Raw genomic sequence first — 26598 nt, forward strand, 5'->3', positions numbered from 1 at the left:
GGTGTCGGGGAGCAGTCATCTCATGCTGTACGTTTAACCGAGGGGAGATTTACTCGGGGCTCTGACTCTCCTGGATTTCCAATGACTGTGACAAGCTGGTACCTGAATTCCCCCCTCCCTAGAAAGCGGAGGGACCCTCCAGGTCAGGGATCAGGACCGGGGCACGAGTATCAGGAAGCCCAGAGGAGGGCGATGCTGGAGTGGATTCAAGCTAGAACTGTTGTGTTCCCCGAGGGACGGTGCCACCAGCTCTGGGCTGAGGACCAGGCTGAGCAGGATGGAACGAGCTGGGGGTTTGTCTCTGTGGGGCACAGACACGGGGACCTGGGCAGCAATGCCAGGGGAGGCTGGGTAACAGCAGTCACTGGGCTCTGGAATGAAGGAATCCGGTCCAGAGCCACGATTGGGTCGCTGGGACCCTCGTACAGGCCCGGCGCAGGAGAGGGTCAGGGACCCGGCAATGCCTGGCCCTCGGGCTGGAGTGGGACTCTTGTTCTGGGGGGTGAATCCCCTGGGGCAGGATTTCCAGGAGCCACATGGCTGGGACAATGCGCCTAACGCGAGATAAAGGGGAACTGATCCCCTTTGTGTCCCTGGCCCCTGCAGGGCTCCCCCGACCCGCCTGGCTGTTTGTGGCAGGGATTCCCGAGCTCACCAGGGGCCTGGACTGTGTCCCACGGGGAACCTGGGAGGCATTTTCCAGATGGAGGGAGCGTGTGGAGAGGAGGCTGCGTGTGACCAGGAGAGGAGCAAAGGGGCTTCTCTGTGACGGAGGCGCAGACAGTGATGGAAAGCCTGGCCAGCCCCGCCAGCTCGCCATGGAACTCACCCTGAGCCAGCAGGACCCACTCGATGGGGCAGAGCAATTCATTTCCCACTTGTATCCAATCCTTGGGGGCTCTGATGCCCGGTGACAGCAGCAGGTAGTGCCCAGGGAGATGGTCACCTGGGGATGGGGCCGTTTGGGCTCTAGGAACTGGAATGGGGCCGTGAAAAAAAACTGTCCTGTCACCAGTGATCTAGGCTGGCATCAGACGGGGAGGGTCTATATCCCATGAGCAGCCCCAGACACACCCAACCCCACAACACTGACTCCCTATGAGACTTTAACACTTCCTGCTCTGCTCCTGGGCTGCACCATTACAATCCATTCCCTCTGGCTCCCAGGGGCACTCACAGCAAATCTACATTTACCTGGTTATGCTTTGCTTCTCTGGAAGAGGAAGAAGAGGAAGGCGGCTGTCAGCACCTTCTCCAGGAAGAGCCCGATCCAGAGAGCGGGGCTGGAGAACAGACCCTGACCTGCTGTGTAAATGCACCAGATCAGCCAATGGACAGAAACCCCCCGCGGACAAGAGAACTGCTGGTTCCCGGCCATCCCTCCCTGGCTCACATGCCCCTTTACCGGGCTCCGAGGAAACTGGCCTTCCATGGGGCTTGGCGAGTTCCTGTCTGTGAACAGCAGGTTGGCAAATGGCCCCTGCAGAGTTTGCCCAGCTCTGCCTGGCAGCTGTATCCACACGCTGCAGGCTGGCCCCAGGGCAGCCCAGACGCTACAGGGGAGACCTCGAGCTTCGCAGAGCAGGAGAATAAGGACTCAGGAGCCACCTGCACTTTTACCTAAAAGTCTCAAATCCTGAGCAGTGCCGGAGTCCTTGGGTCAGCAGCTCTGCAGGAGTGACCATGTTCAAGCCCCTCTCTAGGGACAGTCACACCCTGCAGGGCTGCACAGAGCATCTTCCCAGTGACAGTTCCTGCCCTTAACCTTCCCCATCCCACTCCCTCCACGAGCTCCAGGAGAGCAGAGCCGAGCGATAATCCTGGAATAAAAGAGTGGCTGTTACACTGAGGGGCTCCCCTGACGGAGATGGGCTGAAATGGCCCCTGGGTTCCGCAGACCAGACCTGGCGTTTCCCAGCAGTGCAGGGGGGGAGGGTTCGACTGCACATTTACCTGTACTAGGTGAAGTGGGATCTTTACCTGGCTCAGCAGGAACCTGGGAGAGTCTCAGCATCGCGCTGGCACTGACGGGGGGCTGGGAATCGTGCACAACCCGACAGGTGAACGCAGACTGCCTCCTCTGCTCAGTTGCTTTGACCTCCAGGGAGCTCTGGAGCGTGTACGTCCCGTCTGGATTCTCAGCCAGGGGGGAGGATTTTCCCAGATTCGTCTCATTTCCGTTCTCCAGCCAGGTGAGACTCGCGTCCTTCGGGTAAAACCCCTCTGCGTGGCAGGTGAACATCACAGACTCGTTCAGTGCGACGGGCGCCGCTGGGTCAGTGCCCACTCGCAGCCTGGGGGGAACTGAGAGCACAGATATCCTGCGCTCGGCATCTACAGAAATTCTCCTTTTCCTGCTGAGTTACAGGGAAATTTCTGGGCTGGACAGACTGACCTCCCCCTGAGCCCACCTCCATCCGCTCCCCCTCCCCCATCCCTCCCTGGAGCACGTTCAGCTCTCACTGAATCTCTTCTTTATCCAGGCCCTTCCCAGCTGGTGGGAGGCTCAGGGAAATTCTTTAAAAGCCACCAGAATTAGCAGAGGGGGGGGGGAAATGTTCCTCACGTCCCTAATTTCGCTCCTCTCCATCCCTGGACAAAACACACAGCAGGCTGGGTAACTTCAATTGGGAAGGGTCTCTCCGTTCTAAGGGCCCGAGGATGAGAGATGGGCAGAGACTGGACCCAAATCTGGATTTCACTGTCTGACACCCCCCCCCACAAGATAACCACCCGAAAGGGACCCAAAAGGCGATGGGTCTGTCTCAGCCCCCACACACCCCAGTAGCAGATCCCCAGGGGTCAGCCCCGGCTGGGCTCCTACCTCGCAGGGCATCACTGAGGTTGTACGTCGCACGCAGGGGAGCCGGTAAGGTGCTGTGCTCTATCTGACAGGTGAGCTGGGAGCGGGTGTCTCCTGCGGTCAGGCTCACCCCCACGGTGCTGGACACGCTGTAGGAGACGCTCTCGTGTGCAGGGAGAACCCGGGGCTGGGGGGCTGGGAGTTTAGCCCCATTTTTGAGCCAGGTCACAGCGATGTCTCTGGGGGAGAATCCTCCTGACGTGCAGGTGAAAGTCACTGGGGGACCCGGCTCTGCCCTGCTGGGGGGGCCAGACACAGACGGGGCCGACGGTCTGGCTGCAGGGAGAAGTGTTTATCAGTCAGATCCCTCTGCGACTGAGAGTCCATCCCCCCGCCCCACGGGACCCACCTCCCCACAGAGACAGCCTGAGATCGGGGGAGCCCCAGCCCCTGAGCAAATGCAAAGAGGGGGAGGGGACAAGGCTAGGAGAGTCTTTGCTGGGGCTGGGGAAGTGTCTTAGGAAAGGAAGAAAAACATCCCAGTAACCCCATGGCTGCAGCCGAGCTCTGTGCCCACAGCCAGAGCCCTACAGGGGATGGGGGCGGGGGGTCGAGTAGATTCACCCCAGGACCGGGTCTGGCCGCAGGTCAGTTCTGCCAAGGAAGCACAAACTCTCTGCAGCCGCCCCAGCCGGCCTGCTCCTCGCTCCCCGTCTCCATGGGGCTGCCCCGGGCACTGGGGGGAGGAGAAACCACCTGGTGCTGGGAGCGATTCTCCCGCGGAGGTGAGTGTGAGGAGTCGCAGCCGGTTCGGCTGGAGGCTGCGAAGGGCGGCAGAGCCGGGCACTCCCCCCCCTCCCCCCCCGCCAGCCGCTCCGGCAGGTCTTTCTGGAGGGGCCGAGTGAGAAGAATCAACCCAACACCTGACCCCCCCCCCACTGCACCCACCCGGCCAGTCACCCCCCCACTGCACCTACCCGGCCTGTCACCCCCCCCCCAATTCACCCATCCGGCCAGTCACCCCCCACTGCACCCCTGGCGCACCTGGCACTTCGTTTTCGTTGGGGGGCAGCGATCCCTGGGGCTAGAACAGACATTTCTCCCTCTTCTCCCCCCATCTCCCTAAAACCCATCACCGCCCCCCCCTCCCCGCAGGTGTAGGTCTGAACCCGGGTCCCACTTTGCTGCAGTGTCGGTGGAAGCGCAGCTCCCCGGTCAGTGTCTGGGCCGAGCTGGGTTGTTCCCCGCCCTGGTCCCAGCCCCCGGTGGGGAGGGGCGTGGGGATGGGGGGAGCTCGCACTCACCGCTCACAGTCACGACGGTGCCAGCGCCGGATCTGAACTCCTCATCGACTACCGACCCCTTCTCAAACTTCACACAGCGATAGATCCCGGCGTCCTCGGGGCGGGTGTCACTGATGCGGATGGTGAAGTTTGTGTCAGAGAAAGCCCGAGTCACCCGGGGGAATGATCCCTTATCTGCATAAACGAGCTGGCGGCCACTGCCCGAGCCCTTGAACCACTTCACGGGTCCCACTGGAGGGACCCCAGTCACAGAGCAGATCAGAGTGAGAGTCTCTCCCGCTGACACCGACACGGCGCCCTGGGGCTGCAGCAGCTGGAACTCCTGGGCCCCGACCCCTGGAAGGAGAGAACAGGCCGGGCTGGGGGAGGCTGGTTGACAAGCCCCAGTCCCGCAGCAGCAGGGGGTTCAGTCCCACGCCCGGCACCGGTGTGTGGCTCCTGCTCCCAGCCCTGCCTGTCAGGGGGCTTATTCCTTCACCCGCTCTCTTCCCTGGTCCTTCTCGCATGAACTGAGAGCACCAAGACCCGAAGTGCAAAGGCGCAAACAATTCGATGTTTATTGGGGTGAACTTCCAGCAAGCAGGAGTCCAGTTTCCTTCTCAATGTCCCCCTTCCCAGCTCTGACACCACAGAACCATCCCTGTTCCCATTCCCCCCTTAGCAAAACATGATTCCAATTTCCCCATTCCCTGTTCCCATCCCCCCTTACTTCCTGATTGACTACAGACTATATAGTAAAACTTGAGTTCTGCTTAGCTATCCCTTAGCCAATCATTTTACTGAAATTTAACTAACCAATCCTCACACAGTGTAACATGGTTATTTAACCAATTATGTCCCACCACCTTAATTGGTCTACACCCAACAAAATTAATTATACAGCAGACAGAAACAATCACAGAACCAGACAGAGACCATGCAAATAACTATACAAAACAATACAGAAGTGAGGATTTCACAACTACATCTCTACAGACAGAAGGGTTTTCCAGCTGTGTTTATTGATAAGTGAGTTCTTGCCAGACAGGATGCTATCAAACTAAGTGTCCTTTTACCTCTTCTAGGCTCTTCCCCTTCTCTGGAGGTGATGGGAATATCAGGACAGGATTGTATTCTAACAGCCCAACAGGGCCGGTGTAGGCTTTAGCAAGAGCGGGACCCGATTCCTGGGGGCGGGGCTTGCTGCAAGCCCCGCCCCCAGGAATCGAGCCGGGCTCGGCAGGGGTTGCCAGGCTTGGGTCCGACCCGGAGCCACGCCGCGGGGGCCGTGCCGGGGGGGAACACGACCCGAGCCGCGCTGGGGGAGGACACAACCCGAGCCGAGCCGCGGGGGCCGAGACACGACCCAAGCCGCGCCGCGGGGACCGCGCCGGGGGGGGGGGAAGACACGACACGACCGCGCCGCAGGGGCCGAGACACGACCCGAGCCGCTGCGCCGGAGGTGGGGGGGACACGAGCCGCGCCGCGGGGGCCTCGCCGGGGGGGGACGACCCGAGCCGCGCCGCGGGGGCCGCGCCGGGCCGGAGCCGACCCAGGCCGCGCCGCGGGGGCCGGGCTGGAGCCAAGCCGGGCCAGAGCCGCTGGGGCCTGCGGGAACGGGCCGCGCCTCCCCGAGCCCCTGCCACCCCAGCTTACCTTGTGTGCTGATACACCCGCCCGCCCCTGCTTCTTTTCAGACTTCAGAGATTCGCGGGAAGCAGGGGAGGGGGCGGAGCGTTCAGGGGAGGGGAGGAGGGGGAAGTGAGCTGGGGGCGGGGTGGAGAGCTGCAGCGCGGGGCCCTCTTGGCGCGGGGCCCAATTCAGCCGAATCGGCTGAATCGGCCTATAGCCGGCCCTGCAGCCCAATAGCACCTTATTTCCATGTGACCGGTTTGGAATGTGAGGATGTGACCGTTCACTTCTCAAAGGCCTTACTTAGCCTAAGAACAGAGCCTCAGACTGTCACAGTACGAGAAGGCCCTTACACAGACAGACAGTGATTTTGTTTCTTTCTTTTATACCTCTAGAACTAGCTAAGTGATAAGAAGACACCTACATTCTTAAAGTATAGGCCTTTACAGACAGGCCTGAATATCTATATCCTAACAAGTATCAGAGGGGTAGCCGTGTTAGTCTGAATCTGGGTAAGACTTGCATCTGAAGAAGGGAGGTTCCTTCCCACGAAAGCTTATGCTCTGTTAGTCTTAAAGGTGCCACAGGACCCTCTGTTGCTATATCCTAACACGGCCTAGAGCCGGGCCCTGCCCAGGGTGGGGCTTTAACTGCCCAGGGAGTAACTTGTGTTGTTCCACAGCGACCCCTGCAGGCTGCCCCGGAGCCGCGTTTTCAGAGCTCCACCCCGGCTCCCGGGAGCAGGCAGGGACCAGGGAGCTGTTGGGCTGAGCATGAGCAGGGGAGCTGGGGCAGAGACAGAACCTCATGGGCACAAGCAGGGACAAGGCCCTGAGCCCAGCTGCTGCGCTGCTCCAGTCACAGAGAAGGAGCTTCTGGGTGTGTCACTTACTGCCAATGAACAGAGGGTTATTCTGCCCCGTGATGGCCCCACACAGACATGGCATCCAATGAAGTCTGAAAGCAACATGATTTAAAGGGATAAAAAGAAATATTTTTAACCCAGATCTAACTAACCTGTGGAATTCACTGCTGCAGGATATTGTTGAATCTAATTGCTCAGTAAGATTTCTACAAAAAGATCAGACGCTTATAAAAAGAAGACCAGCCCCTGCAGTGACACCAGCTGGGATCAAGTTTTAAACACTGTTACCGGTTCTCACACTCCAGAGCATAAGCTGATCACAAGCTGGGGTCAAGAATATAAAATACACAAGGGTTTATTCCTCCCTTTAGATCAGGGGTAGGCAACCTATGGAACGTGTACTGAACGTGGCACGCGTGCTGATTTTCAGTGGCACTCACACTGCCCGGGTCCTGGCCACCGGTCCAGGGGGCTCTGCATTTTAATTTAATTTTAAATGAAGCTTCTTAAACATTTTAAAAACCCTATTTACTTTACATACAACAATAGTTTAGTTAGATATTATAGACTTATAGAAAGAGACCTTCTAAAAACGTTAAATGTATGACTGGCACACGAAACCTTATATTAGAGTGACTAAATGAAGACTCGGCACAGCACTTCTGAAAGGTTGCCGACCCCTGGTCTATGTTCTACACTCACCAGGGATTTCCTGGAGAAGCAGCAGCACCAACCATGGAAGAGACAATCCAGACACAGGGGTCGACGGAGCCATTTTGTTGTCAGAGGGCGACCTTTCAACACTGCAGCCTTTGCCAGCTCTCCGTTGTCCAAACTGAGAAGTTTGAGGTTCAGGATCAGACCTTCCCCTAATGCAGAAGGAAGTGGATTGCTGAAGTTATATTTCCCTATTCCACCTCTCTGCAGACTCAACTGTTTTTTCTGCACCATTAATTTTACTTCTCACAGCGAAGCGGCTGGTGACCCGTGTTCTCTCGTGAAGCCTCACGTAATCCAGCCCTTCGACTGCCATGATCTTCAGCACCCAGGCTAACGCTGCTGGGGTATTGAAGGGTGGAGAGAGGGGTCCTGGCAGAGCTGCTCTTTGGGAAGGGAATTCCCTGACAGTGTTGAAATCTCCCTCCTGAACACCAAACCAGAGCATTTACCAGCCAGTGCATGTTCAGAAACACTGTCCACAGAGACGTCTGAAAACTGGGCCCGGAGACCCCTGTTCTGGAGCTAGTTCCTGGCGGTGACTGCTACCAGAGAGGCTCCTTCAACACACGCCTCAGTGGGCGGATGGCACATGGCCACTCCCAGCACCTGATCTGTTAATTAGAGATGGGCTGGGCAGGGAGAGGGTGGATCTGGATTAGGTCTAGGCTGGAGTTTGGCTGCGTTTGGATCCAGTTTGGCTGAGAGGAGAAAGAAGGTCTGTGCTAAAAGCACTGGACTGGGATCCAGGAGATGTTCAATTATCTGTGACCCTGGGGAAGTCGCTGAGTCCTTCAGGACCTCCGTTCTCATCTTGAAACTGTCCTTTTCCTCGCTTGGATAGTTAGTGGGTAAATTATTTAGTGCAGGGAATTGTCTCTTACACTGTGTTTGTACAGCACCTAGCACCATGGGGCCTAGATCTCAGCACTGTGCTCTAGACTATAAAAATAATCCTGATGATAATAAATAAATGGAGGCAGGTATTAAACCATGTCCCCCTTCAAATATTTCCATGGGTTAGGATTTGAGAGTCTGTTTTTAGTTTCGTCCCATTTCTAGTCTAAAGCTTCATCAACCTCTGCTCCATTGTGTTTTCATCTGTGCTTCTGGCATCCGGTTTGCACTGGTCCTGGCTAAAAGCACTGAACTGGGATACAGGAGCAGGGCCGGCTCCAGGCACCAGGCACTCAAGCACATGCTTGGTGTGGCACCTGGTAAGGGGCGGCGGGTGGAGCGCGGCGCGGCATTCCGCGGCGACGCGGTGCTGGGGGGGCGGGCTCCGGTTGCGCGGGGCTCGGCGAGGGGGCGGCGCGGGTGCAGCGCTGGAGGGGGGTTCCGGCGGCGCTCAGCAGGGGGCGGGGGCGGGCTCCGGTGGCACGGCGCTCGGGGGGGAGGGGCGCAGCGCTCGGCGCTCGGGGGGGGTTCCGGCAGCGCTCGGCGCAGGGGGGGGCAGGCTCCGGCGCTCGGTGAGGAGGCTCGGGGGCAGCGCTTTTTTTTGCTGCTTGGGGCAGCAAAAAAGCTAGAGCCGGCCCTGTACAGGAGAGGTTCAATTATCTGTGACCCTGGGGAAGTTGCTGAGTCCTTCAGGGCCCCCGTTCCCATCTTGAAATTGCCCTTTTTCTGATTTGGCTAGTTCCATGATGTCAAGGCTGATTCCCCACTTTGCACTTTGAGTGCAGGGTGGGGGGGTGGCGCGCAAGGATTCTAAAAATTAATACTGGTCACTTCAGGCTGGTATTAAACTCCCAAAGTTACAGCTTCTCTCTGCCCTTGGATGGGTAGATGCTGCCCCCACTCAAATGCAAAAAAACCCTTTTGAGAACCCAGGAAGGCGCACTTGGGAATTCCTTCCTGGGGGGTACCCTCAAGCCCTTTCACCCCCCCTCCAAGGAAGAGCTGAGAATGAAAAACAAAGGAAATCAGCTGTTGCCACCAGCTAGTTAAAAAAGCATGTGCACAAACCTCTTAGGGACAGAAAAATCCAGTCCTGGTCTTTCAAAAGGTCAATGTTATTAAAAACAAAAAGAAAAAATACATCTGGAACTTAGGCTTTTGCTGGATCTTTAGCTTGTGGTTCAGCTTAAATGTTGCAAGTGTAACCCTTCTGCCCATCTAAGTTGGCAGCAACAAGGGCCGGGTTCTGTATCTAAGGGTTCCGTTTCAATAACACAATGCAAAACCGGCTCGAGCCCCCACCCAGTGACCTGGGACAATTACATACCACCCCCTGGGCGCCTCTAAGAGGCAATACTTCCCCTCTCGCAAGCACGGAGTCTGAGTGTAACAGAAAATGTTTAATAACATGAGGTAAACGACATCAACATTAAATTGGAAAAACACCACAAACAGGCTTCATGAGCAAAAAACCCACCCCAGCAAATTTGGCTGTGTCCTTTCCCTTTGGTTCTTGAAACCAGCAACCCAAGGATCACCAAAGTCCCAAAAGTCCAACAACCTCCCAAAGTCTCTGTCCCTGGTCAGTACAGCCCCAGAGTTCAAGCAGAGGGGGGGAGGGGAAGGCACGCAGGGTGTTAAGGGGCACCGGCTGCCTCTCCGTGGGGTTCCGCCGCAGCCTTCTCCACGAGCCGCTCCACTCCACCAGCTGTCCCGTGAGCTGCTCCCGCCGTCCACGAACTGCTCTGGCAGCTGCTCCGCTCTGCTCACCAACCTGTGAGCCGCTCAGCTCTGCTCCACTTCAGCCGTTCCTTGGGCCGCTCCCACAAGGCTCCGCTCTGCTCGCTGCTTCTCCAGCCGCTCCGCCCGGCTCACTGACCTGTGAGTCGCTCAGCTCCACTCCAACCGTCCCCGTGAGGCTCCAGTCTGCTAGCTGCTCCGCCAGTAGCTTAGCAATATAGTTTCAGGCTCCCCCACTAGTTAACACAGCCTCAGTGATCTCAGCTCTTAATAACTTTATCTCTTTTGTGATTTCAGCTCATAGTAGGGGAGCCCCAGTGCTAGTGCACCATTGGCCCAAAGTGAATTCAGCTCAGCAGCCTGTAACCAAAGTTAGCTCTGACGTTCAACAGTGGAGAGAGGAGGTAGTTCAATTGGTGTTTCAAACCCTCAAAGAGAGCCCACATCATCAGGTACAAACACCTATCCCTATCCCCCCCCCCTCTCTCTCTCTCTCTCTATTCACTGGGTTTTGTAACCCATGCCCCTTGTCAAGCAAGTGCTACTTAGGTAATGGTGAAGGACTCACTCAGTCCTTCCGTCATACAACAGTTCCACTGGCCTTGATTCACAGAATCAGGGTAACAAAACTTTATTCTTCCTGCCCCAATAATAGAGAAACTGGGGATCCCACACCAGCCAAAGTAACCACTTTGAGTTGCTGTTGTTTCATGCCAGGCGGGTGGGTGTGCCTATGCAAACCAGATCAGCCCCTGGAGTTCTTTTCCACATTCGCCATAATTCACCACCAGATGTCAGGGTAGAGCTCATCCTGACTCTGCTTACATCAGCAAAACAAAAGCCCCTGGGATTAGCACAGAGCAATCCACAAACCAATAAGAAATAAAAGAAATAGCCCGGATCAAGTCTTCCGACATTTTCCCTGACTTATTTACATGTCTGGGGTTTCAGATAAGTAATCTCTAGGTCTGATCTGATGATTTTCATACCTGGCGTTTAGCGTCTCACAGCATAAGTGCTGCCCTGTTCTGCTCTTCCCCGGAAAACCACAACACAGAGACAAAGGGAAGTTGGTTCCCAATTTTAAAAAGTTCTAGTCCTCCCATTAGCTCTTTTGGTCAGGTGCCCACTCCCTTCTTTTTAACCTTTACTTTACCTGTAAAAGGTTAAAGAAAAGCCCAAATAAAAGAACAGCTACTAACAGGGATTTTATAGCTAACTGGCTGGCTGGGTGTCCGTAAAAGGGAGCTACCCCCCTCCTTCGTTTATGACAGATCGGAAATTATTTAGGGCAGGTAAGTGTCTCTTACACTGTGTTTGTACAGCACTTAGCACCACGGGGCCTAGATCTCAGCGGTGTGTGATGATAATTAATAAATAAATGGAGGCCGGCACTAAACCATGTCCCTCTCAAATATTTCCATGGGTTAGGATTTGAGAGTCTGTTTTTGGTTTTGTCCCATTTCTAGTCTTAAAGCTCCATGATCCCCTGCTCCATTGTGTTTTCACTCTGTGTCAGTTTGTGGAGAACTCGATCTCTCCCAAATGAGATCACAGGGAGCAGGGCAGGCACCCAAACTGAATTACACACGTCTTCGTTGTTTTCTGCTGTGATGTCTTTTCCTTTGCCAGCTGAATCCTCTGACCACAAACCTACAGCAGCACTGAGGGATCTCTGTGCGTCTGGCGTCCTGTTTGCATCTGTCCTGGTTCTGAGCGGCTTGATCAATGACGTCTGCCATGAAGCATTCCAGTGAGTACCCAGCAGCCAGGTGATGGGCTCTTTGGATGCAGTTCAGCGGGTTTAATGACTGGACAATGAAATCAGACAAGGGATGATGTCTGTGTTTCGGGGCAGACGGAGCTCGTCATCAGTGTATAACAAACGAATTGCTAGTGTGAACACCGATATAGGAATTGTATCTCTCTGATTGTGTCCCTCTCCCCGAGCCGTTCCCATTGCACTGGTGTTCTCGGACTCTAAGCTCTTTGGGGCAGGGACCATGTATTTGTCTGTGTTTCTGCCAAGCCCGTCAGCACTGACCCTGCCTGGGACGTGACCCTCAAACACATCAGTGTTATTGGACACATTTCCAGGGGCTTTTCTGCACAGCTCCCCTCTCAGTTTTCCCCCAGTCCATGAACACACACACCACTCAACACACACACATCACACAGCAGGGCCACCCAGCCCTGCATTGCTGTGACCTCCCTCCTGCAGAGCTGGGCTGCATGGAGCCCCTCAGAGCTGCTAACAGCCCCCGGCTGGGTGTACAACACAGCAGATAGTGATGTGGAGCCTGGAGGCGTTGCTGGGCCCGGCTTGTTAAAGAGCAGCCGACACTGGCCAGAAAACTCTTGAAAAGCTGAGGAAGAAATTCCCCCCGTTCCCCGTCGCTGTGTCTCCTTTTGCTTATTTCCTGTCACTGAGGAGATCGGCAGGGAACGGGGGTTGGGGGTTGGGTTGGGCCAGGATCATCGGGCCCAACCCCCATTCCCATCCCAGTTCTCCTGGCCTCCCCGATCAACTGCTGCACGTGCGTGTGGAAGCAGCTACCGTCCAGGAACTCTTAGAGCGACACGGTTCCTGCTTTCATGCAAATGCCCAGAGCTTATAGATGAAAAAGGGGCAGAGAAATGCCCAGGGGGGCCCGCGGAGGCCGGGCGCTTTCTGATCTGGATGGTTCCCCCAGTTTAATTGCTCAGGTCAAAGCACAAGAGCTTTGGTTTTGCTGCCGTTGCGGAACATTCATTATTTCAAACAGACCCAACACCAGCCTTCAGCCACAAACCTTCAGCCCGTCCTACCCGACAGAGGTGAAATGTGGGGGGTACCTGGGGTAACATCCCCCTCCCATTTCTACCACGGTTTATATCTGCTGGGGACCCCTGACCCCTCCCCAGGGCACAGGCTGGGGGCTGGCTGCTGTATGAGACTCGCCGCCAACTTCTCCCCTTCTCACACAGGCCTGGGCTCAGCAAAACCACCCCAGAGCTTCCCCTGGGCAGGCAGGGCACTGGGCAGTGGGGCGCCAGGCTCCCTCGCCATGCTGCAGAGAGACGGCGCCTGCACCTGCTCTGGGCAGTGTCCACAGTACCTCTCCCCTGCTCACCCCTCTGCACAGCTGGGTCCTGCCCCCTCCCCCCAGCACACAGCTGGGTCTAGACCTCAGTGCCCAACATCTCTCCCCTGCACAGCTGGGTCCTGCCCCCTCCCCGCAGTGCACAGCTGGCTCTAGGTTCTCAATCCCCAGTGTCTGACTGTCCCGCACCCCCCTGCACAGCTGTCTCTTCTCCTTCCCCCTATATGCGCCCAGCTCACATCTCTCCCGGCACACAGCTGCCCCTTGCCCCAGCTGCCTGCAGGCTCAGGGCAGGTCCCTCACAGCTAGAGCCTCTCCCCACCCTCCTGCAGGCAGCTGGCTCCAGGCGTTTACGGCCAGCGCCCACAGCGCCTGCCCCCGTTCCCTCGTAACACAGCTGGCGCTGGGCTCTCCGCTCTCGCCTGCCCACCCCAGACAGCCATTCACCTACAGCAGCTCTCTGCCTTCTTCACTTGTCTGCCCCAGGCCCTGCCTTCCTGCCCTGCCCAGAGCTCCCCTTGGCACCAGCTGCACCAGCCTTTCCCTTGGGTCCTGAAGCCTGACAGGTCTCGTGCTGCCAATTAGGCACTGTCCAAGCTGGCTGTCCCCGTCGGCTGGAAGCTCCAGAGCAGCTCTCTGCTGGAACAGTCTCCAGCTGCTATTCCAGAGCATCCGACGACATATCCAGAGTCGCTCTAGATCCAAACTCCTTTGTCTCCTCAGTGCCAGCCCTGAGCCCACTGCAGGACACCAGAACCTTTAAATTGTGCCCCCCACTATCCACACTCACCTCCCCTCTGCCTCCCCCTCTCTACGGGCAGCTCCCCGGTTCTGCCCCTGCATGGTGCTCAGCTCCCAACTGCTTGTGTCACAGCCACCGGCACCTGCTGATTTCATACTCCCCCTGGTAGGGGCCAGGGAGGCAGATCTGGCTCGTGAATGAGACTTTTGTTTTCAGGCGAAGAAATGAAAAAGGCTGATGGGAAAACAGCTCCAGAAAAGGGACTCTCCAAAAGGAGGTTAAATAGGACAGAGCAGGGTGGAGGGAGGGGAGCGGTTAAACCCGCAAACTGCAGAGGGGCCAGATAAACCCTGGGCTGCTACAAAAAGGCTCCAGATGTTCTGGGTACAATATCAACACGCACCTAGTGCAGGGTGGGGGCTTTGTAACTAACTGTGAGTTGCTGCCTGCGTTAATCTCACTTATAACAGCTGTATCCACCGTGTACGGTGCTACTGGAGCATTCGCATTGGAAGTCTCTGTAGCTGTGCACATCAGCGGACAGAAGAGTAGCATGAACTAGTGTGAAACGCTAGTCTCTGAAAGCAGCTGTTATGTCCTGCCTGACAACGCAGGCCCATCGACACCAGACGAAATACTATGGACCAGCAGATGGCAAAAGACTTTGTTGGTTGCTGCAACCCAGGAAGAGGAGACACACAAGTGAATTCCTCCCAGCTGCTGAGTTTGCAACTTGAAGCAGAAGGAGGGAAGGGCTAAAAAGCCCTGGGGTGAGTTCAAGCATTACCAGGGTGGTTTAATGTCAAACAGAAATTACACAACCATCTCCTGACTCTTCAGAGCGGAGCAGGGGCAGGAGGCTTCAGCCAGAGTCCGAAGAAGCACAAAAGGCACAACCCAGCACTGCACTCGTTGTCACCGAGCTTTGGGCCACTCAAGGACAGGAAAATACAGATTGTGTTAAGAACATCCAACTCCTGACATTACAACCATGTGTTGATGGTAATAATAAGTTAGTAGACATGTAAATGTGTAAGGAAGTTCGGCTGTGCAGTGGAAGATACAAACAAACACTCGCACGTATGCATGTGCACCTGTGTCCATATTGTTACTGAGAGAGACAAGGCAGGTGAGGGACCATCCACCAACAGAAGTTGGTCCAATACAAGACATTACTTCCCCCACCTTGTCTCTCTAATATCCTGGGGCCAACACGGCCACCAGAACCCTGCCAACATACCGTTAATGTAGAGTTCAGGAAATAAACCACAGCATGAAATCGCCTTTACTCTCAGGACTATGACTTTTCTGTTTGTTGCTTTTTTTTCTTTTCCCCATCCCTGAATATCAACCCTGATATTCAGCCTGAAAACTGTGAAGTGATGTTTTGCACTGATTTGCACTCGGTTTTTGATTCTTGTAATAAACACCGATAAATTCCTGGCAAATTGTAAACAAAATAAACACTGAGAACGAAGGGCCTTGAATGTGCCCGAGGTGCAGCCGGCAGTGGAAGGCCTGGCCAGGCCTGCCAGCTTTCCATGTAGCTCACCCCGAGCCAGCAGGACCCACTCTATGGGGCAGAGCAATTCATCCGCCACTTGTACCCAAACCTTGGGGTCTCTGATGCCTGAGTGCCCAGGGAGATGGTCACCTGGTGATGTGGCCAGTTACTGTCTCTAGGAACTGGGCTGGGACCATCAGAAAACCACCAGGTCACTAGTGATCTGAGCTGGAACTGAACTGGGAGGGTCTGGATCCTATGAGCAGCCACAGAGACACCCAACCCCAGAACACTGACTCCCTGTGAGACTTTAACCCTTCCTGCTCTGCTCCTGGGCTGCAGCATGGAATGCGGTTCCTTCTAGCCCCTTTTCTCCGGGAACTCAGCCCAGTGTTAATCACAGAAAAGCAGCAGTTACCTGGTTACGCTTTGCTTCTCAGGAAGAGGAAGAGGAGGAAGGCGGCAGTCAGCACCTTCTCCAGGAAGAGCCCGAGCCAGAGAGCGGGGCTGGAAAACAGCCCAGACCCTGTAGTGGAGATTTGACCTGCAGTGTAAATGCATCAGATCAGCAAATGGACAGGAAGTCAGTGGCGAGTTTGTGTTAGTTCCTGTGAGCACATCCCAGTGCCTGCCCCGCCCCGCCCCACCCCACCCCACACACACACACATCCCCAGACATCCCCTTGGCACGGCTCAGAGGACACTGCATGTCACCACGGCTCAGCACGGCGCTTGCAGGTCTCACAGGTGAACAGCAGTGCGCCAGCTCAACCCAGCAGGGCCTGCCCAGCTCTGCCTGGCAACTGTCTCCACCAAAAGCGGCTGGCTGGCCCCAGACCAGGCCCACAGGTGCTGGAATTAGGGGTGCTGGGGATGCTGCCGCACCCCCTGGCTTGAAGTAGTTTCCATTGTATCCGGGGTTTGCAATTTGGTTCAAAGGCTTTCAGCCCCCCCACTGTAAAAATTGTTCCTGGCCCCCTGGCCAGGCCAGTCCTGACTGACGAGTGGAGTCCTTGGGTTTAGGGAGCCTCAGGCAGCAGCTTCACCCCAAAGACTCACCTCGTTCAAAGTCAGGCCTGGTGCTGGAGTCCTATTCACCAGCTGTATCAGGAGCCCTTGGCAAAGAGTTTGGCTAAAGTAACATTTCCTGCCCTTGCACTTCCCTTTCCTCGGCAAACCACATGAGAGAGGAGAAGCGTCGTGAGCCCTGCCGTGTTAGGAGCAATTCCCCTGGTAGGTGGGCCAGAGAAGGACCCCCCTGTTCAGCTGGAGTCACTGAATGGGGCAGCAGCGACTGCAGCTTTTTATGGAGAGGCTCAAGGGAAGACGCATCAACCTGACACTGATCCCTGACCCAGCCCGCGCTGGAGCCAGGCTGGCTCTCCTGGGTGTTAGTGTTGTTACACGAGGGATTAGAGTTCTACAAACGAGCTTCTTGTTTTTAGACTTTATTGAATGTGTGTGAGTTGCTGCCTGTGTTAATCTCACTTATAACAGCTGTAGCCACCGTGTACGGTGCTACTGGAGCGTTCGCATTGGAAGCGTCTGTAGCTGTGCAAATCAGCGGACAGGAGAGTAGCATGAACCAGTGTGAAACGCTAGCCTCCGAAAGCAGCTGTTATGTCCTGCCTGACAACGCATGCCCATCGACACCAGACATAATCCTATGAGGGAGGGCTAGATCGGGGTTTGAGCATTGGCCTGCTAAACCTAAGGTTGTGAGTTCAATCCTTGAGGGGGCCATTTATGGAGCTGGGGCAAAAATCAGTACTCGGTCCTGCTAATGAAGGCAGTGGGCTGGACTCAATGACATTTCAGGGTCCCTTCCACTTCTATGAGATAAAACTATCTCCATATATTTTAACCATCAGATGGCAAAAGACTCTGTTGATTGCTGCAACCCATGAAGGAGAGACACACAAGTTAATTCCTCCCAGCAGCTGAGTTTGCAGTTTGAAGCAGAAGAAGGGAAGGAATAAAACACCCTAACAAGGAGGAACTCTGTCTCTAGATCTGCTTAGATCCTCAAGGACAAGGTTTTTCAGGCATTCACAAGAAATCCCCAGTGTTTAGCTTGGATTAGCCCTAAAGGACATACACAGTTTGTTTATACATAGACTTTCTATTAGTTCTTGAAACTTAAGGTTGGAATTCATTTGTGTGTAGATGTGTTTACCTGCTTTAACCTTGTAAAGAACTCTCTTGTTTCCTTTTCCTATATAATAAATATTCAGATAGTTCATTATAGGACTGGCTACAAGTATTGTCTTTGGGGTGAGATCTAAAGTGCAATCGACCTGGGGTAAGTGACTGGTCCTTTGGGACTGGGAGTAACTGGAATATTGCTGGGATCTTTGGTGCAAGGGACCATCTATGGGAAAGAAAAGCGAACATCCCTGAGAGGTGAGACAGACGGGAGTGCCCAAGGGGACTGTCTCTGACTCCATATTAAGGCTGTTATGGACCCTGAGGCGTTTACAGGTGAAATCTAAGTACAGAACTCACAGCCAATCTGGGCTTTGTGCCAATCCGGCTTCCTCACCCTCTGCCCTGAGCTTGGTACCAGGTTCCTGAGCTGCTGCAGGACAGCTTGACAGGGGCCTTCTGATCCCAGCATCTTCCAAGATGTGGGACTTCAACCCAGCCCAACTCATGCGCTAGGAAGCCAGGAAATGCTCCCTGAAGGTCTCCTCTCCCCCTCCCCGCTGCCCCAACAGAGCCACAAAGAGACGCTGGATGTTTTCCTTGCCGTGGGACGGGCCGGCCGGCTCAGGGGCAGATCAGCCAAAGGACTCTGCACGTCTGGGGTGAGTTCAAGCATTGCCAGGGTGGTTTATTGTCAAACAGAAATTATTACACAACCATCTCCTGCCTCTTCAGAGCTGGGCAGAGGCAGGAGGCTTCAGCCAGAGACCAGAGTAGCAGAAACGACACAACCCAGCACTGCACATGGTCTGTGTCCCACCTCCCTGGTGTCCCAGCGCACAGACCAGCATGGGCACCTATAGGATCCGGCCCTGCCCACAGCCCTCAGGGACCCTCTCCAGGCCACTCCGGTGATTGGCCAGACCCAGCAGTAACAGCAGGGGTCTATTTCTCTCCAATCAGGTCACACGGTCACATCTGTAAAATGCCCAGCTCCTGCCAGCCCAGGAACCAAGAATCTAAGTGTCAGGCCAATCCCACAGGACTCAGCAGAGCTGCTCCGGGACCACCGGGTCTCATGGACACACAGCGTATTACACACAAACAAATGGCGTTACATCCCCGTATTCCACATATCTGCTCCCTGAAGCGAAGGTCAGTGCAGACGGCGCAGAGGGATGGGCTGAAGGGGGAAGGGAGCCCGGTCAGGAGTCTTTCATGTGGCTCTTTTGTCAGCAGGCAGGAGTGAGTGGTGGGTACGTCCCATCAGAGATTCCTAAATTCCTAGGCCAGAAGGGACCGTTGTGCTCCTCTAGTCTGACCTGCTCTAAAGCACAGGCCAGAGAACCTCCCCTGGATAATCCCTAGAGCAGATCCTTTAGAGAAACATCCCGTCTTGATTTTAAAATTGTCAATGATGGAGAATCCACCACAACTCTTGGTAAATTGTTCCAATGGTTAATTACTCTCACCATTAAAAATTTAGGCCTCAATTCCAGTCAGAATTTGTCTGACTTCAACTTCCAGCCATTAGATCGTGTGTCAGACCTTTATCTGCCAGACTGACGAGCCCATTATGAAATGTTCGTTCCCCATGTCACGTAGGTACTTATAGACTGTAACCAGGTCACCCCTTCACCTTCGCTCTGTCAAGCCTGGGCTCCATCTGATTGGCCAGCAGGGGTCACTGCAGCTCCACCATCTAGGGACTCGTTTCCTGCTCTGGAGGACAGAGGCTGCAGACAGAGAAGTTGGCAGGTGGCGACAGTGCGAGAAAACAGGGAAATAGACCAGGGGCTGCAAAAGGAAAGAATCCAACAGGTGAATGAGGAGAGTCAGTCAATGACCTGTGTCCCTTAGCATTAACCCGACCCAGGGAGGAGCCCCCCAGGGGCAAACTGCTCTAGTACGCTCCATGTCAGCCCCCACCACGCCCTGAGCTGGGGGTGTCGGGGAGCAGTCATCTCACGCTGTACTTTTAACCAAGGGGAGATTTACTCGGGGCTCTGACTCTCCTGGATTTCCAGTGACACTAGAAAGGGGAGGGACTCTCCAGGTCAGGGATCAGGGCTGGGGCACGAGTATCAGGAAGCCCAGAGGAGGGCGATGCTGGAGTGGATTCAAGCTAGAACTGTTGTGTTCCCCGAGGGACGGTGCCACCAGCTCTGGGCTGAGGACCAGGCTGAGCAGGATGGAACGAGCTGGGGGTTTGTCTCTGTGGGGCACAGACACGGGGACCTGGGCAGCAATGCCAAGGGAGGCTGGGTAACAGCAGTCACCGGGCTCTGGAACTAAGGAATCCGGGCTGGCATCAGATGGGGAGGGTCTGTCTCCCATGAGCAGCCCCAGACACACCCAACCCCACAACACTGACTCCCTATGAGACTTTAACGCATCCTGCTCTGCTCTTGGGCTGCAGCATTACAATCCGTTCCCTCTGGCTCCCAGGGGAACTCACAGCAAATCTACATTTACCTGGTTACGCTTTGCTTCTCAGGAAGAGGAAGAGGAGGAAGGCGGCTGTCAGCACCTTCTCCAGGAAGAGCCCGATCCAGAGAGCGGGGCTGGAGAACAGACCCTGACCTGCTGTGTAAATGCACCAGATCAGCCAATGGACAGAAACCCCCCGCGGACAAGAGAACTGCTGGTTCCCGGCCATCCCTCCCTGGCTCACATGCCCCTTTACCGGGCTCCGAGGAAACTGGCCTTCCATGGGGCTTGGCGAGTTCCTGTCTGTGAACAGCAGGTTGGCAAATGGCCCCTGCAGAGTTTGCCCAGCTCTGCCTGGCAGCTGTATCCACACGCTGCAGGCTGGCCCCAGGGCAGCCCAGACGCTACAGGGGAGACCTCGAGCTTCGCAGAGCAGGAGAATAAGGACTCAGGAGTGACCATGTTCGAGCCCCTCTCCAAGGGACCGTCACACCCTGCAGGGCTGCACAGAGCATCTTCCCTGGGCACAGAGTGCGGCCGAAGTGACATTTCCTGCCCCCAACCTGCCGCCTCCCGCTCCGCTCACGGAGAGCAGAGCTGAGCGATAATCCTGGAATAAAAGAGTGCCTGTTACACTGAGGGGCTCCCCTGGCGGAGATGGGCTGAAATGGCCCCTGGGGTCCGCAGACCAGACCTGGCGTTTCCCAGCAGTGCAGGGGGGGCGGGTTCGACTGCACATTTACCTGCAGTAGGTGAAGTGGGATCTTTACCTGGCTCAGCAGGAACCTGGGAGAGTCTCAGCATCGCGCTGGCACCGACAGGGAGCTGGGAATCGTGCACAACCCGACAGGTGAACGCAGACTGCCTCCTCTGCTCAGTTGCTTTGACCTCCAGGGAGCTCTGGAGCGTGTACGTCCCGTCTGGATTCTCAGCCAGGGGGGAGGGTTTTCCCAGATTCGTCTCATTTCCGTTCTCCAGCCAGGTAAGACTCGCGTCCTTCGGGTAAAACCCCTCCGCGTAGCAGGTGAACGTCACAGACTCGTTCAGTGCGACGGGCGCCGCTGGGTCAGTGTCCACTCGCAGCCTGGGGGGAACTGAGAACAGATATCCTGCACTCGGCATCTACAGAAATTCTCCTTTTCCTGCTGAGTTACAGGGGAATTCCTGGGGCTGGACAAACAGACCTTCCCACTGACCCCACGTCCATCTACCCTGCCATGTATTTGGTCCTGCCATGCGGGCAGGGGACTGGACTCGATGACCTCTCGAGGCCCCTTCCAGTCCTAGAATCTATGAATCTATGAATCCCTGGAGCATGTCCAGCTCTCACTGGAATCTCTTTCTCCAGGCCCTTCCCGGCTGGGGGGAGGCTCAGGGAAATTCTTTATAAACAAACAGAATTACCAGAGGGGGAAAAAGTGTTCCCCACGTCCCCACTTTCCCTCCCCTTCCTCTTTGGACAAAACGCACAGCGCGCTGGGTAACTCCAACTGGGGGGTGGGATCTTACCGGGGTTCAGACAAGGACAAACACCTTCCAACCCACACACCCTCCACACACACCCCGACACCTCTGGGCCGGACCAGGGCTCTTCCTGGCCCAAGGGAAGGGTCTCTATGTTCTATGGGCCTGAGGATGAGAGACAGGCACAGGGCACAGACTGGACCCAAATCTGGATTTCAGTGTCTGAGCCCCCACAAAATACCCACCCGAAAGGGATCCAAAGGGCGATGGGTCCGTCTCAGCCCCCCACCCCTAGTAGCGGAGCCCCCAGGGGTCAGCCCCGGCTGGGCTCCTACCTCGCAGGGCATCGCTGAGGTTGTAAGTCGCACGCAGGGGAGCCGGTAAGGTGCTGTGCTCTATCTGACAGGTGAGCTGGGAGCGGGTGTCTCCTGCGGTCAGGCTCACCCCCACGGTGCTGGACACGCTGTAGGAGACGCTCTCGTGTGCAGGGAGAACCCGGGGCTGGGGGGCTGGGAGTTTAGCCCCATTTTTGAGCCAGGTCACAGCGATGTCTCTGGGTAAGAATCCTCCTGACGTGCAGGTGAAAGTCACTGGGGGACCGGGCTCTGCCCTGCTGGGGGGGCCGGACACGGATGGGGCCGACGGTCTGGTTGCAGGGAGAAGCGTTTATCACTCAGATCCGTCTGCGCCTGAGAGCCCAGCCCCCGCCCCACGGGACCCACCTCCCCACAGGGACAGCCTGAGATCGGGGGAGCCACAGCCCCTGTCCCTGAGCAAATGTAAAGTGGGGGGGGGGGCAAGGCTAGGAGAGTCTTTGCTGGGGCTGGGGAAGTGTCTTAGGAAAGGAAGAAAAACATCCCAGTAACCCCATGGCTGCAGCCGAGCTCTGTGCCCACAGCCAGAGCCCTACAGGGGATGGGGGCGGGGGGTCGAGTAGATTCACCCCGGGACCGGGTCTGGCCGCAGGTCAGTTCTGCCAAGGAAGCACAAACTCTCTGCAGCCGCCCCAGCCGGCCTGCTCCTCGCTCCCCGTCTCCATGGGGCTGCCCCGGGCACTGGGGGGAGGAGAAACCCCCTGGTGCTGGGAGCGATTCCCCCGCGGAGGTGAGTGTGAGGAGTCGCAGCCGGTTCGGCTGGAGGCTGCGAAGGGCGGCAGAGCCGGGTACCCCCCCCCCCCGCCAGCAGCTCCGGCAGGTCTTTCTGGAGGGGCCGAGTGAGAAGAATCAACCCAACACCTGCCCCCCCCCACTGCACCCACCCGGCCAGTCACACCCCCCCCACTGCACCTACCCGGCCAGTCACCCCCCCCCTCTGCACCCACCCGGCCAGTCACCCCCCCCCCACTGCACCTACCCGGCCACTCACCCCCCCCCTCTGCACCCACCCGGCCAGTCACACCCCCCACTGCACCCACCCGGCCAGTCACCCCCACTGCACCCCCCACTGCACCTGGCACTTGGTTTTCGTTGGGGGGCAGCGATCCCTGGGGCTAGAACAGACATTTCTCCCTCTTCTCCCCCCGTCTCCCTAAAACCCACAGCCTCCCCCCGCCCCCCGCAGGTGTAGGTCTGAACCCAGGCCCCACTTTGCTGCAGTCTCGGTGGGAAGCGCAGCTCCCCGGTCAGTGTCTGGGCCGAGCTGGGTTGTTCCCCGCCCTGGTCCCAGCCCCCGGTGGGGAGGGGCGTGGGGCTGGTGGGAGCTGGCACTCACCGCTCACAGACACGACGGTGCGAGCGCCGGATCTGATCTCCTCATCGGGTCCCGACCCCTTCATAAACTTCACACAGCGATAGATCCCGGCGTCCTCGGGGCGGGTGTCACTGATGCGGATGGTGAAGTCTGTGTCAGAGCCATTCACAGCCCGCGTCACCCGGGGGAATGATCCCACGGCTGTATAAACGAGCTGGCGGCCACTGCCCGAGTCCTTGAACCACTTCACGGGTCCTACTGGAACCGGCCCAGTGACAGAGCAGATCAGAGTGAGAGTCTGTCCCGGTGATACCCACACGGCACCCTGGGGCTGCAGCACCTGGAACTCCTGGGCCCCGGCCCCTGGAAGGAGAGAACAGGCCGGGCTGGGGGAGGCTGGTTGACAAGCCCCAGTCCCGCAGCAGCAGGAGGTTCAGTCCCCGTCCGGCACCGCTGTGTGGATCCTGCTCCCAGCCCTGCCTGTCAGGGGGCTTATTCCTTCACCCGCTCACTTCCCTGGTCCTTCTCGCATGAACTGAGAGCAACAAATACCCGAAGTGCAAAGGCACAAACAATTCGATGTTTATTGGGGTGAACTTCCAGCCAGCACGATTCCAGTTTCCTTCTCAGAGTCCCCCTTCCCAGCTCTGACACCACAGAGCCGTCCCTGTTCCCATTCCCTGTTCCCATTCCCCCCTTAGCAAAACATGACTCCAATTTCCCCACCCCCATTCCCTGTTCCCATCCCCCCCTTACTTCCTGATTGACTGCAGACTATATAGTAAAACTATCCCTTAGCCAATCATTTTACTGAAATTTAACTAACCAATTCTGACACAGTGTAACATGGTTATTTAACCAATTATATCCCACCTCCTTAATTGGTCTACACCCAACAAAATTAACTTAGAGAATTTTTCACTTGACCAGAGCTCAAAGAGCCGGGAAGCGACAGAAACAATCACAGAACCAGACAGAGACCATGCAAATAAACATTCAAAACAATACAGAAGTGAGGATTTCACAACTACATCTATACAGACTGAAGGGTTTTCCAGCTGTGTCTATTGATAAGTGAGTTCTTGCCAGACAGGATGCTATCAAACTAAGTTTCCTTTTACCTCTTCTAGGCTATTCCCTTTCTCTGGAGGTGATGGGAATATCAGGACAGGATTGTATTCTAACAGCCCAATAGCACCTTATTTCCATGTGACTGGTTTGGAATGTGAGGATGTGACCGTTCACTTCTCAAAGGCCTTACTTAGCCTAAGAACAGAGCCGCAGACTGTCACAGTACGAGAAGGCCCTTACAAAATCACTGTCTGTCTGTGTTTCTTTCTTTTATACCTCTATAACTAGCTAACTGATAAGAATACACCTAAATTCTTAAAGTATAGGCCTTTACAGACAGGCCTGAATATCTATATCGTAACACTGCCTAGATCCGGGCCCTGCCCAGGGTGGGGCTTTGGCTGCCTGGGAAGTAACTTTGTGTCGTTCCACAGCGACCCCTGCAGGCTGCCCCGGAGCCGCGTTTCCAGAGCTCCACGCCGGCTCCCGGGAGCAGGCAGGGACCAGGGAGCTGTTGTGCTGAGCGTAGCAGGGGAGCCGGGGCAGGGACAGAACCTCATGGGCACGAGCAGGGACAAGGGTCCTGAGCCCAGCTGCTGCACTGCTCCAGCCACAGAGAAGGAGCTTCTGGGTGTGTTACTGCCAATGAACGGAGGGTTATTTTGCCCCTTGATGGCACCACACAGACATGATACCCAATGAAGTCTGAAAGCAACATGATTTAAAGGGATAAAAAGAAATATTTTTATCCCTGATCTAACTAACCTGTGGAATTCACTGCTGCAGGATATTGTTGAATCTAATTGCTCAGTAAGATTTCTACAAAAAGATCAGACACTTATAAAAAGAAGACCAGCCCCTGCCGTGACACCAGCTGGGATCAAGTTTTAAACACTGTTACCGGTTCTCACACTCCAGAGCATAAGCTGATCACAAGCTGGGGTCAAGAATATAAAATACACAAGGGTTTATTCCTCCCTTTAGAGCAGGAGTAGGCAACTAATGGAACGTGTACTGAACGTGGCACGCATGCTGATTTTCAGTGGCACTCAGACTGCCCGGGTCCTGGCCACCGGTCCAGGGGGCTCCGCATTTTAATTTAATTTTAAATGAAGCTTCTTAAACATTTTAAAAACCCTATTTACTTTACATACAACAATAGTTTATTTAGATATTATAGACTTATAGAAAGAGACCTTCTAAAAACGTTAAATGTATGACTGGCACACGAAACCTTCAATTAGAGTGACTAAATGAAGACTCGGCACAGCACTTCTGAAAGGTTGCCGACCCCTGCTCTATGTTCTACACTCACCAGGGATTTCCTGGAGAAGCAGCAGCACCAACCATGGAAGAGACAATCCAGACACAGGGGTCGACAGAGCCATTTTGTTGTCAGAGGGCGACCTTTCAACACCGCAGCCTTTGCCAGCTCTCCGTTGTCCAAAGAGATACTGAGAAGTTTGAAGTTCAGGATCAGACCTTCCCCTAATGCAGAAGGAAGTGGATTGCTGAAGTTACATTTCCCTATTCCACCACAGACTCACCTGTTTTTTTCCCACCATTAATTTTACTTCTCACAGCGAAGCGGCTGGTGACCCGTGTTCTCTCGTGAAGCCTCACGTAATCCAGCCCTTCGACTGCCATGATCTTCAGCACCCAGGCTAACGCTGCTGGGGTATTGAAGGGTGGAGAGAGGGGTCCTGGCAGAGCTGCTCTTTGGGAAGGGAATTCCCTGACAGTGTTGAAATCTCCCTCCCAAACACCAAACCAGAGCATTTACCAGCCACTGCATGTTCAGAAACACTGTCCACAGAGACGTCTGAAAGCTGGGCCCAGAGACCCCTGTTCTGGAGCTAGTCCCTGGCAGTGACTGCTACCAGAGAGGCTCCTTCAACACACGCCTCAGTGGGCGGACGGCACATGGCCACTCCCAGCACCTGATCTGTTAATTAGAGATGGGCTGGGCAGGGAGAGGGTGGATCTGGATTAGGTCTAGGCTGGAGTTTGGCTTAGTTTGGATCCAGTTTGGATGAGAGGAGAAAGAAGATCTGTGCTAAAAGCACTGGACTGGGATCCAGGAGATGTTCAATTATCTGTGACCTCGGGGAAGTCGCTGAGTCCTTCAGGGCCTCCGTTCCCATCTTGAAATTGTCCTTTTTCTCACTTGGATAGTTAGAGAGTAAATTATTTAGGGCAGGGAATTGTCTCTTACACTGTGTTTGTACAGCGCCTAGCACCATGGGGCCTAGATCTCAGCACTGTGCTCTAGACTGTAAAAATAATCCTGATGATAATAAATAAATGGAGGCCGGCACTAAACCATATCCCCCGTCAAATATTTCCATGGGTTAGGATTTGAGAATCTGTTTTTGTTTTTGTCCCATTTCTAGTCTTAAAGCTCCATCAACCTCTGCTCCATTGTGTTTTCATCTCTGTGCTTCTGGCGTCCGGTTTGCACAGGTCCTGGTTCTGAGCGGCTTGACCAGTTACGTCTGCCATGGAACATTCCAGCGAGTTCCCAGCAGCCAGG

General features: G+C 55.4%; 1 protein-coding gene and 1 pseudogene across 1 annotated transcript; both read right to left on the minus strand.

The window, feature by feature from the left end:
• Positions 1-1198: 1198 nt before the first annotated feature.
• LOC128846616 (signal-regulatory protein beta-1-like) lies at positions 1199-15796 on the minus strand. The gene is made up of 6 exons (XM_054045845.1): positions 15685-15796; positions 7286-7452; positions 4108-4443; positions 2825-3139; positions 1954-2304; positions 1199-1305 (listed from the first exon to the last, which is right to left on the minus strand). Exons 2-6 carry the CDS (start codon positions 7356-7358, stop codon positions 1199-1201), a joined length of 1182 nt encoding a protein of 393 aa, XP_053901820.1. The 5' UTR covers positions 7359-7452; positions 15685-15796.
• A 2277-nt stretch (positions 15797-18073) lies between these two features.
• On the minus strand, positions 18074-25712 carry LOC128846697 (signal-regulatory protein beta-1-like; annotated as a pseudogene).
• Positions 25713-26598: the final 886 nt, after the last annotated feature.

The sequence above is a fragment of the Malaclemys terrapin genome, chromosome 12 (assembly GCF_027887155.1).
Source record: "Malaclemys terrapin pileata isolate rMalTer1 chromosome 12, rMalTer1.hap1, whole genome shotgun sequence".
NCBI lineage: Eukaryota > Metazoa > Chordata > Testudines > Emydidae > Malaclemys > Malaclemys terrapin.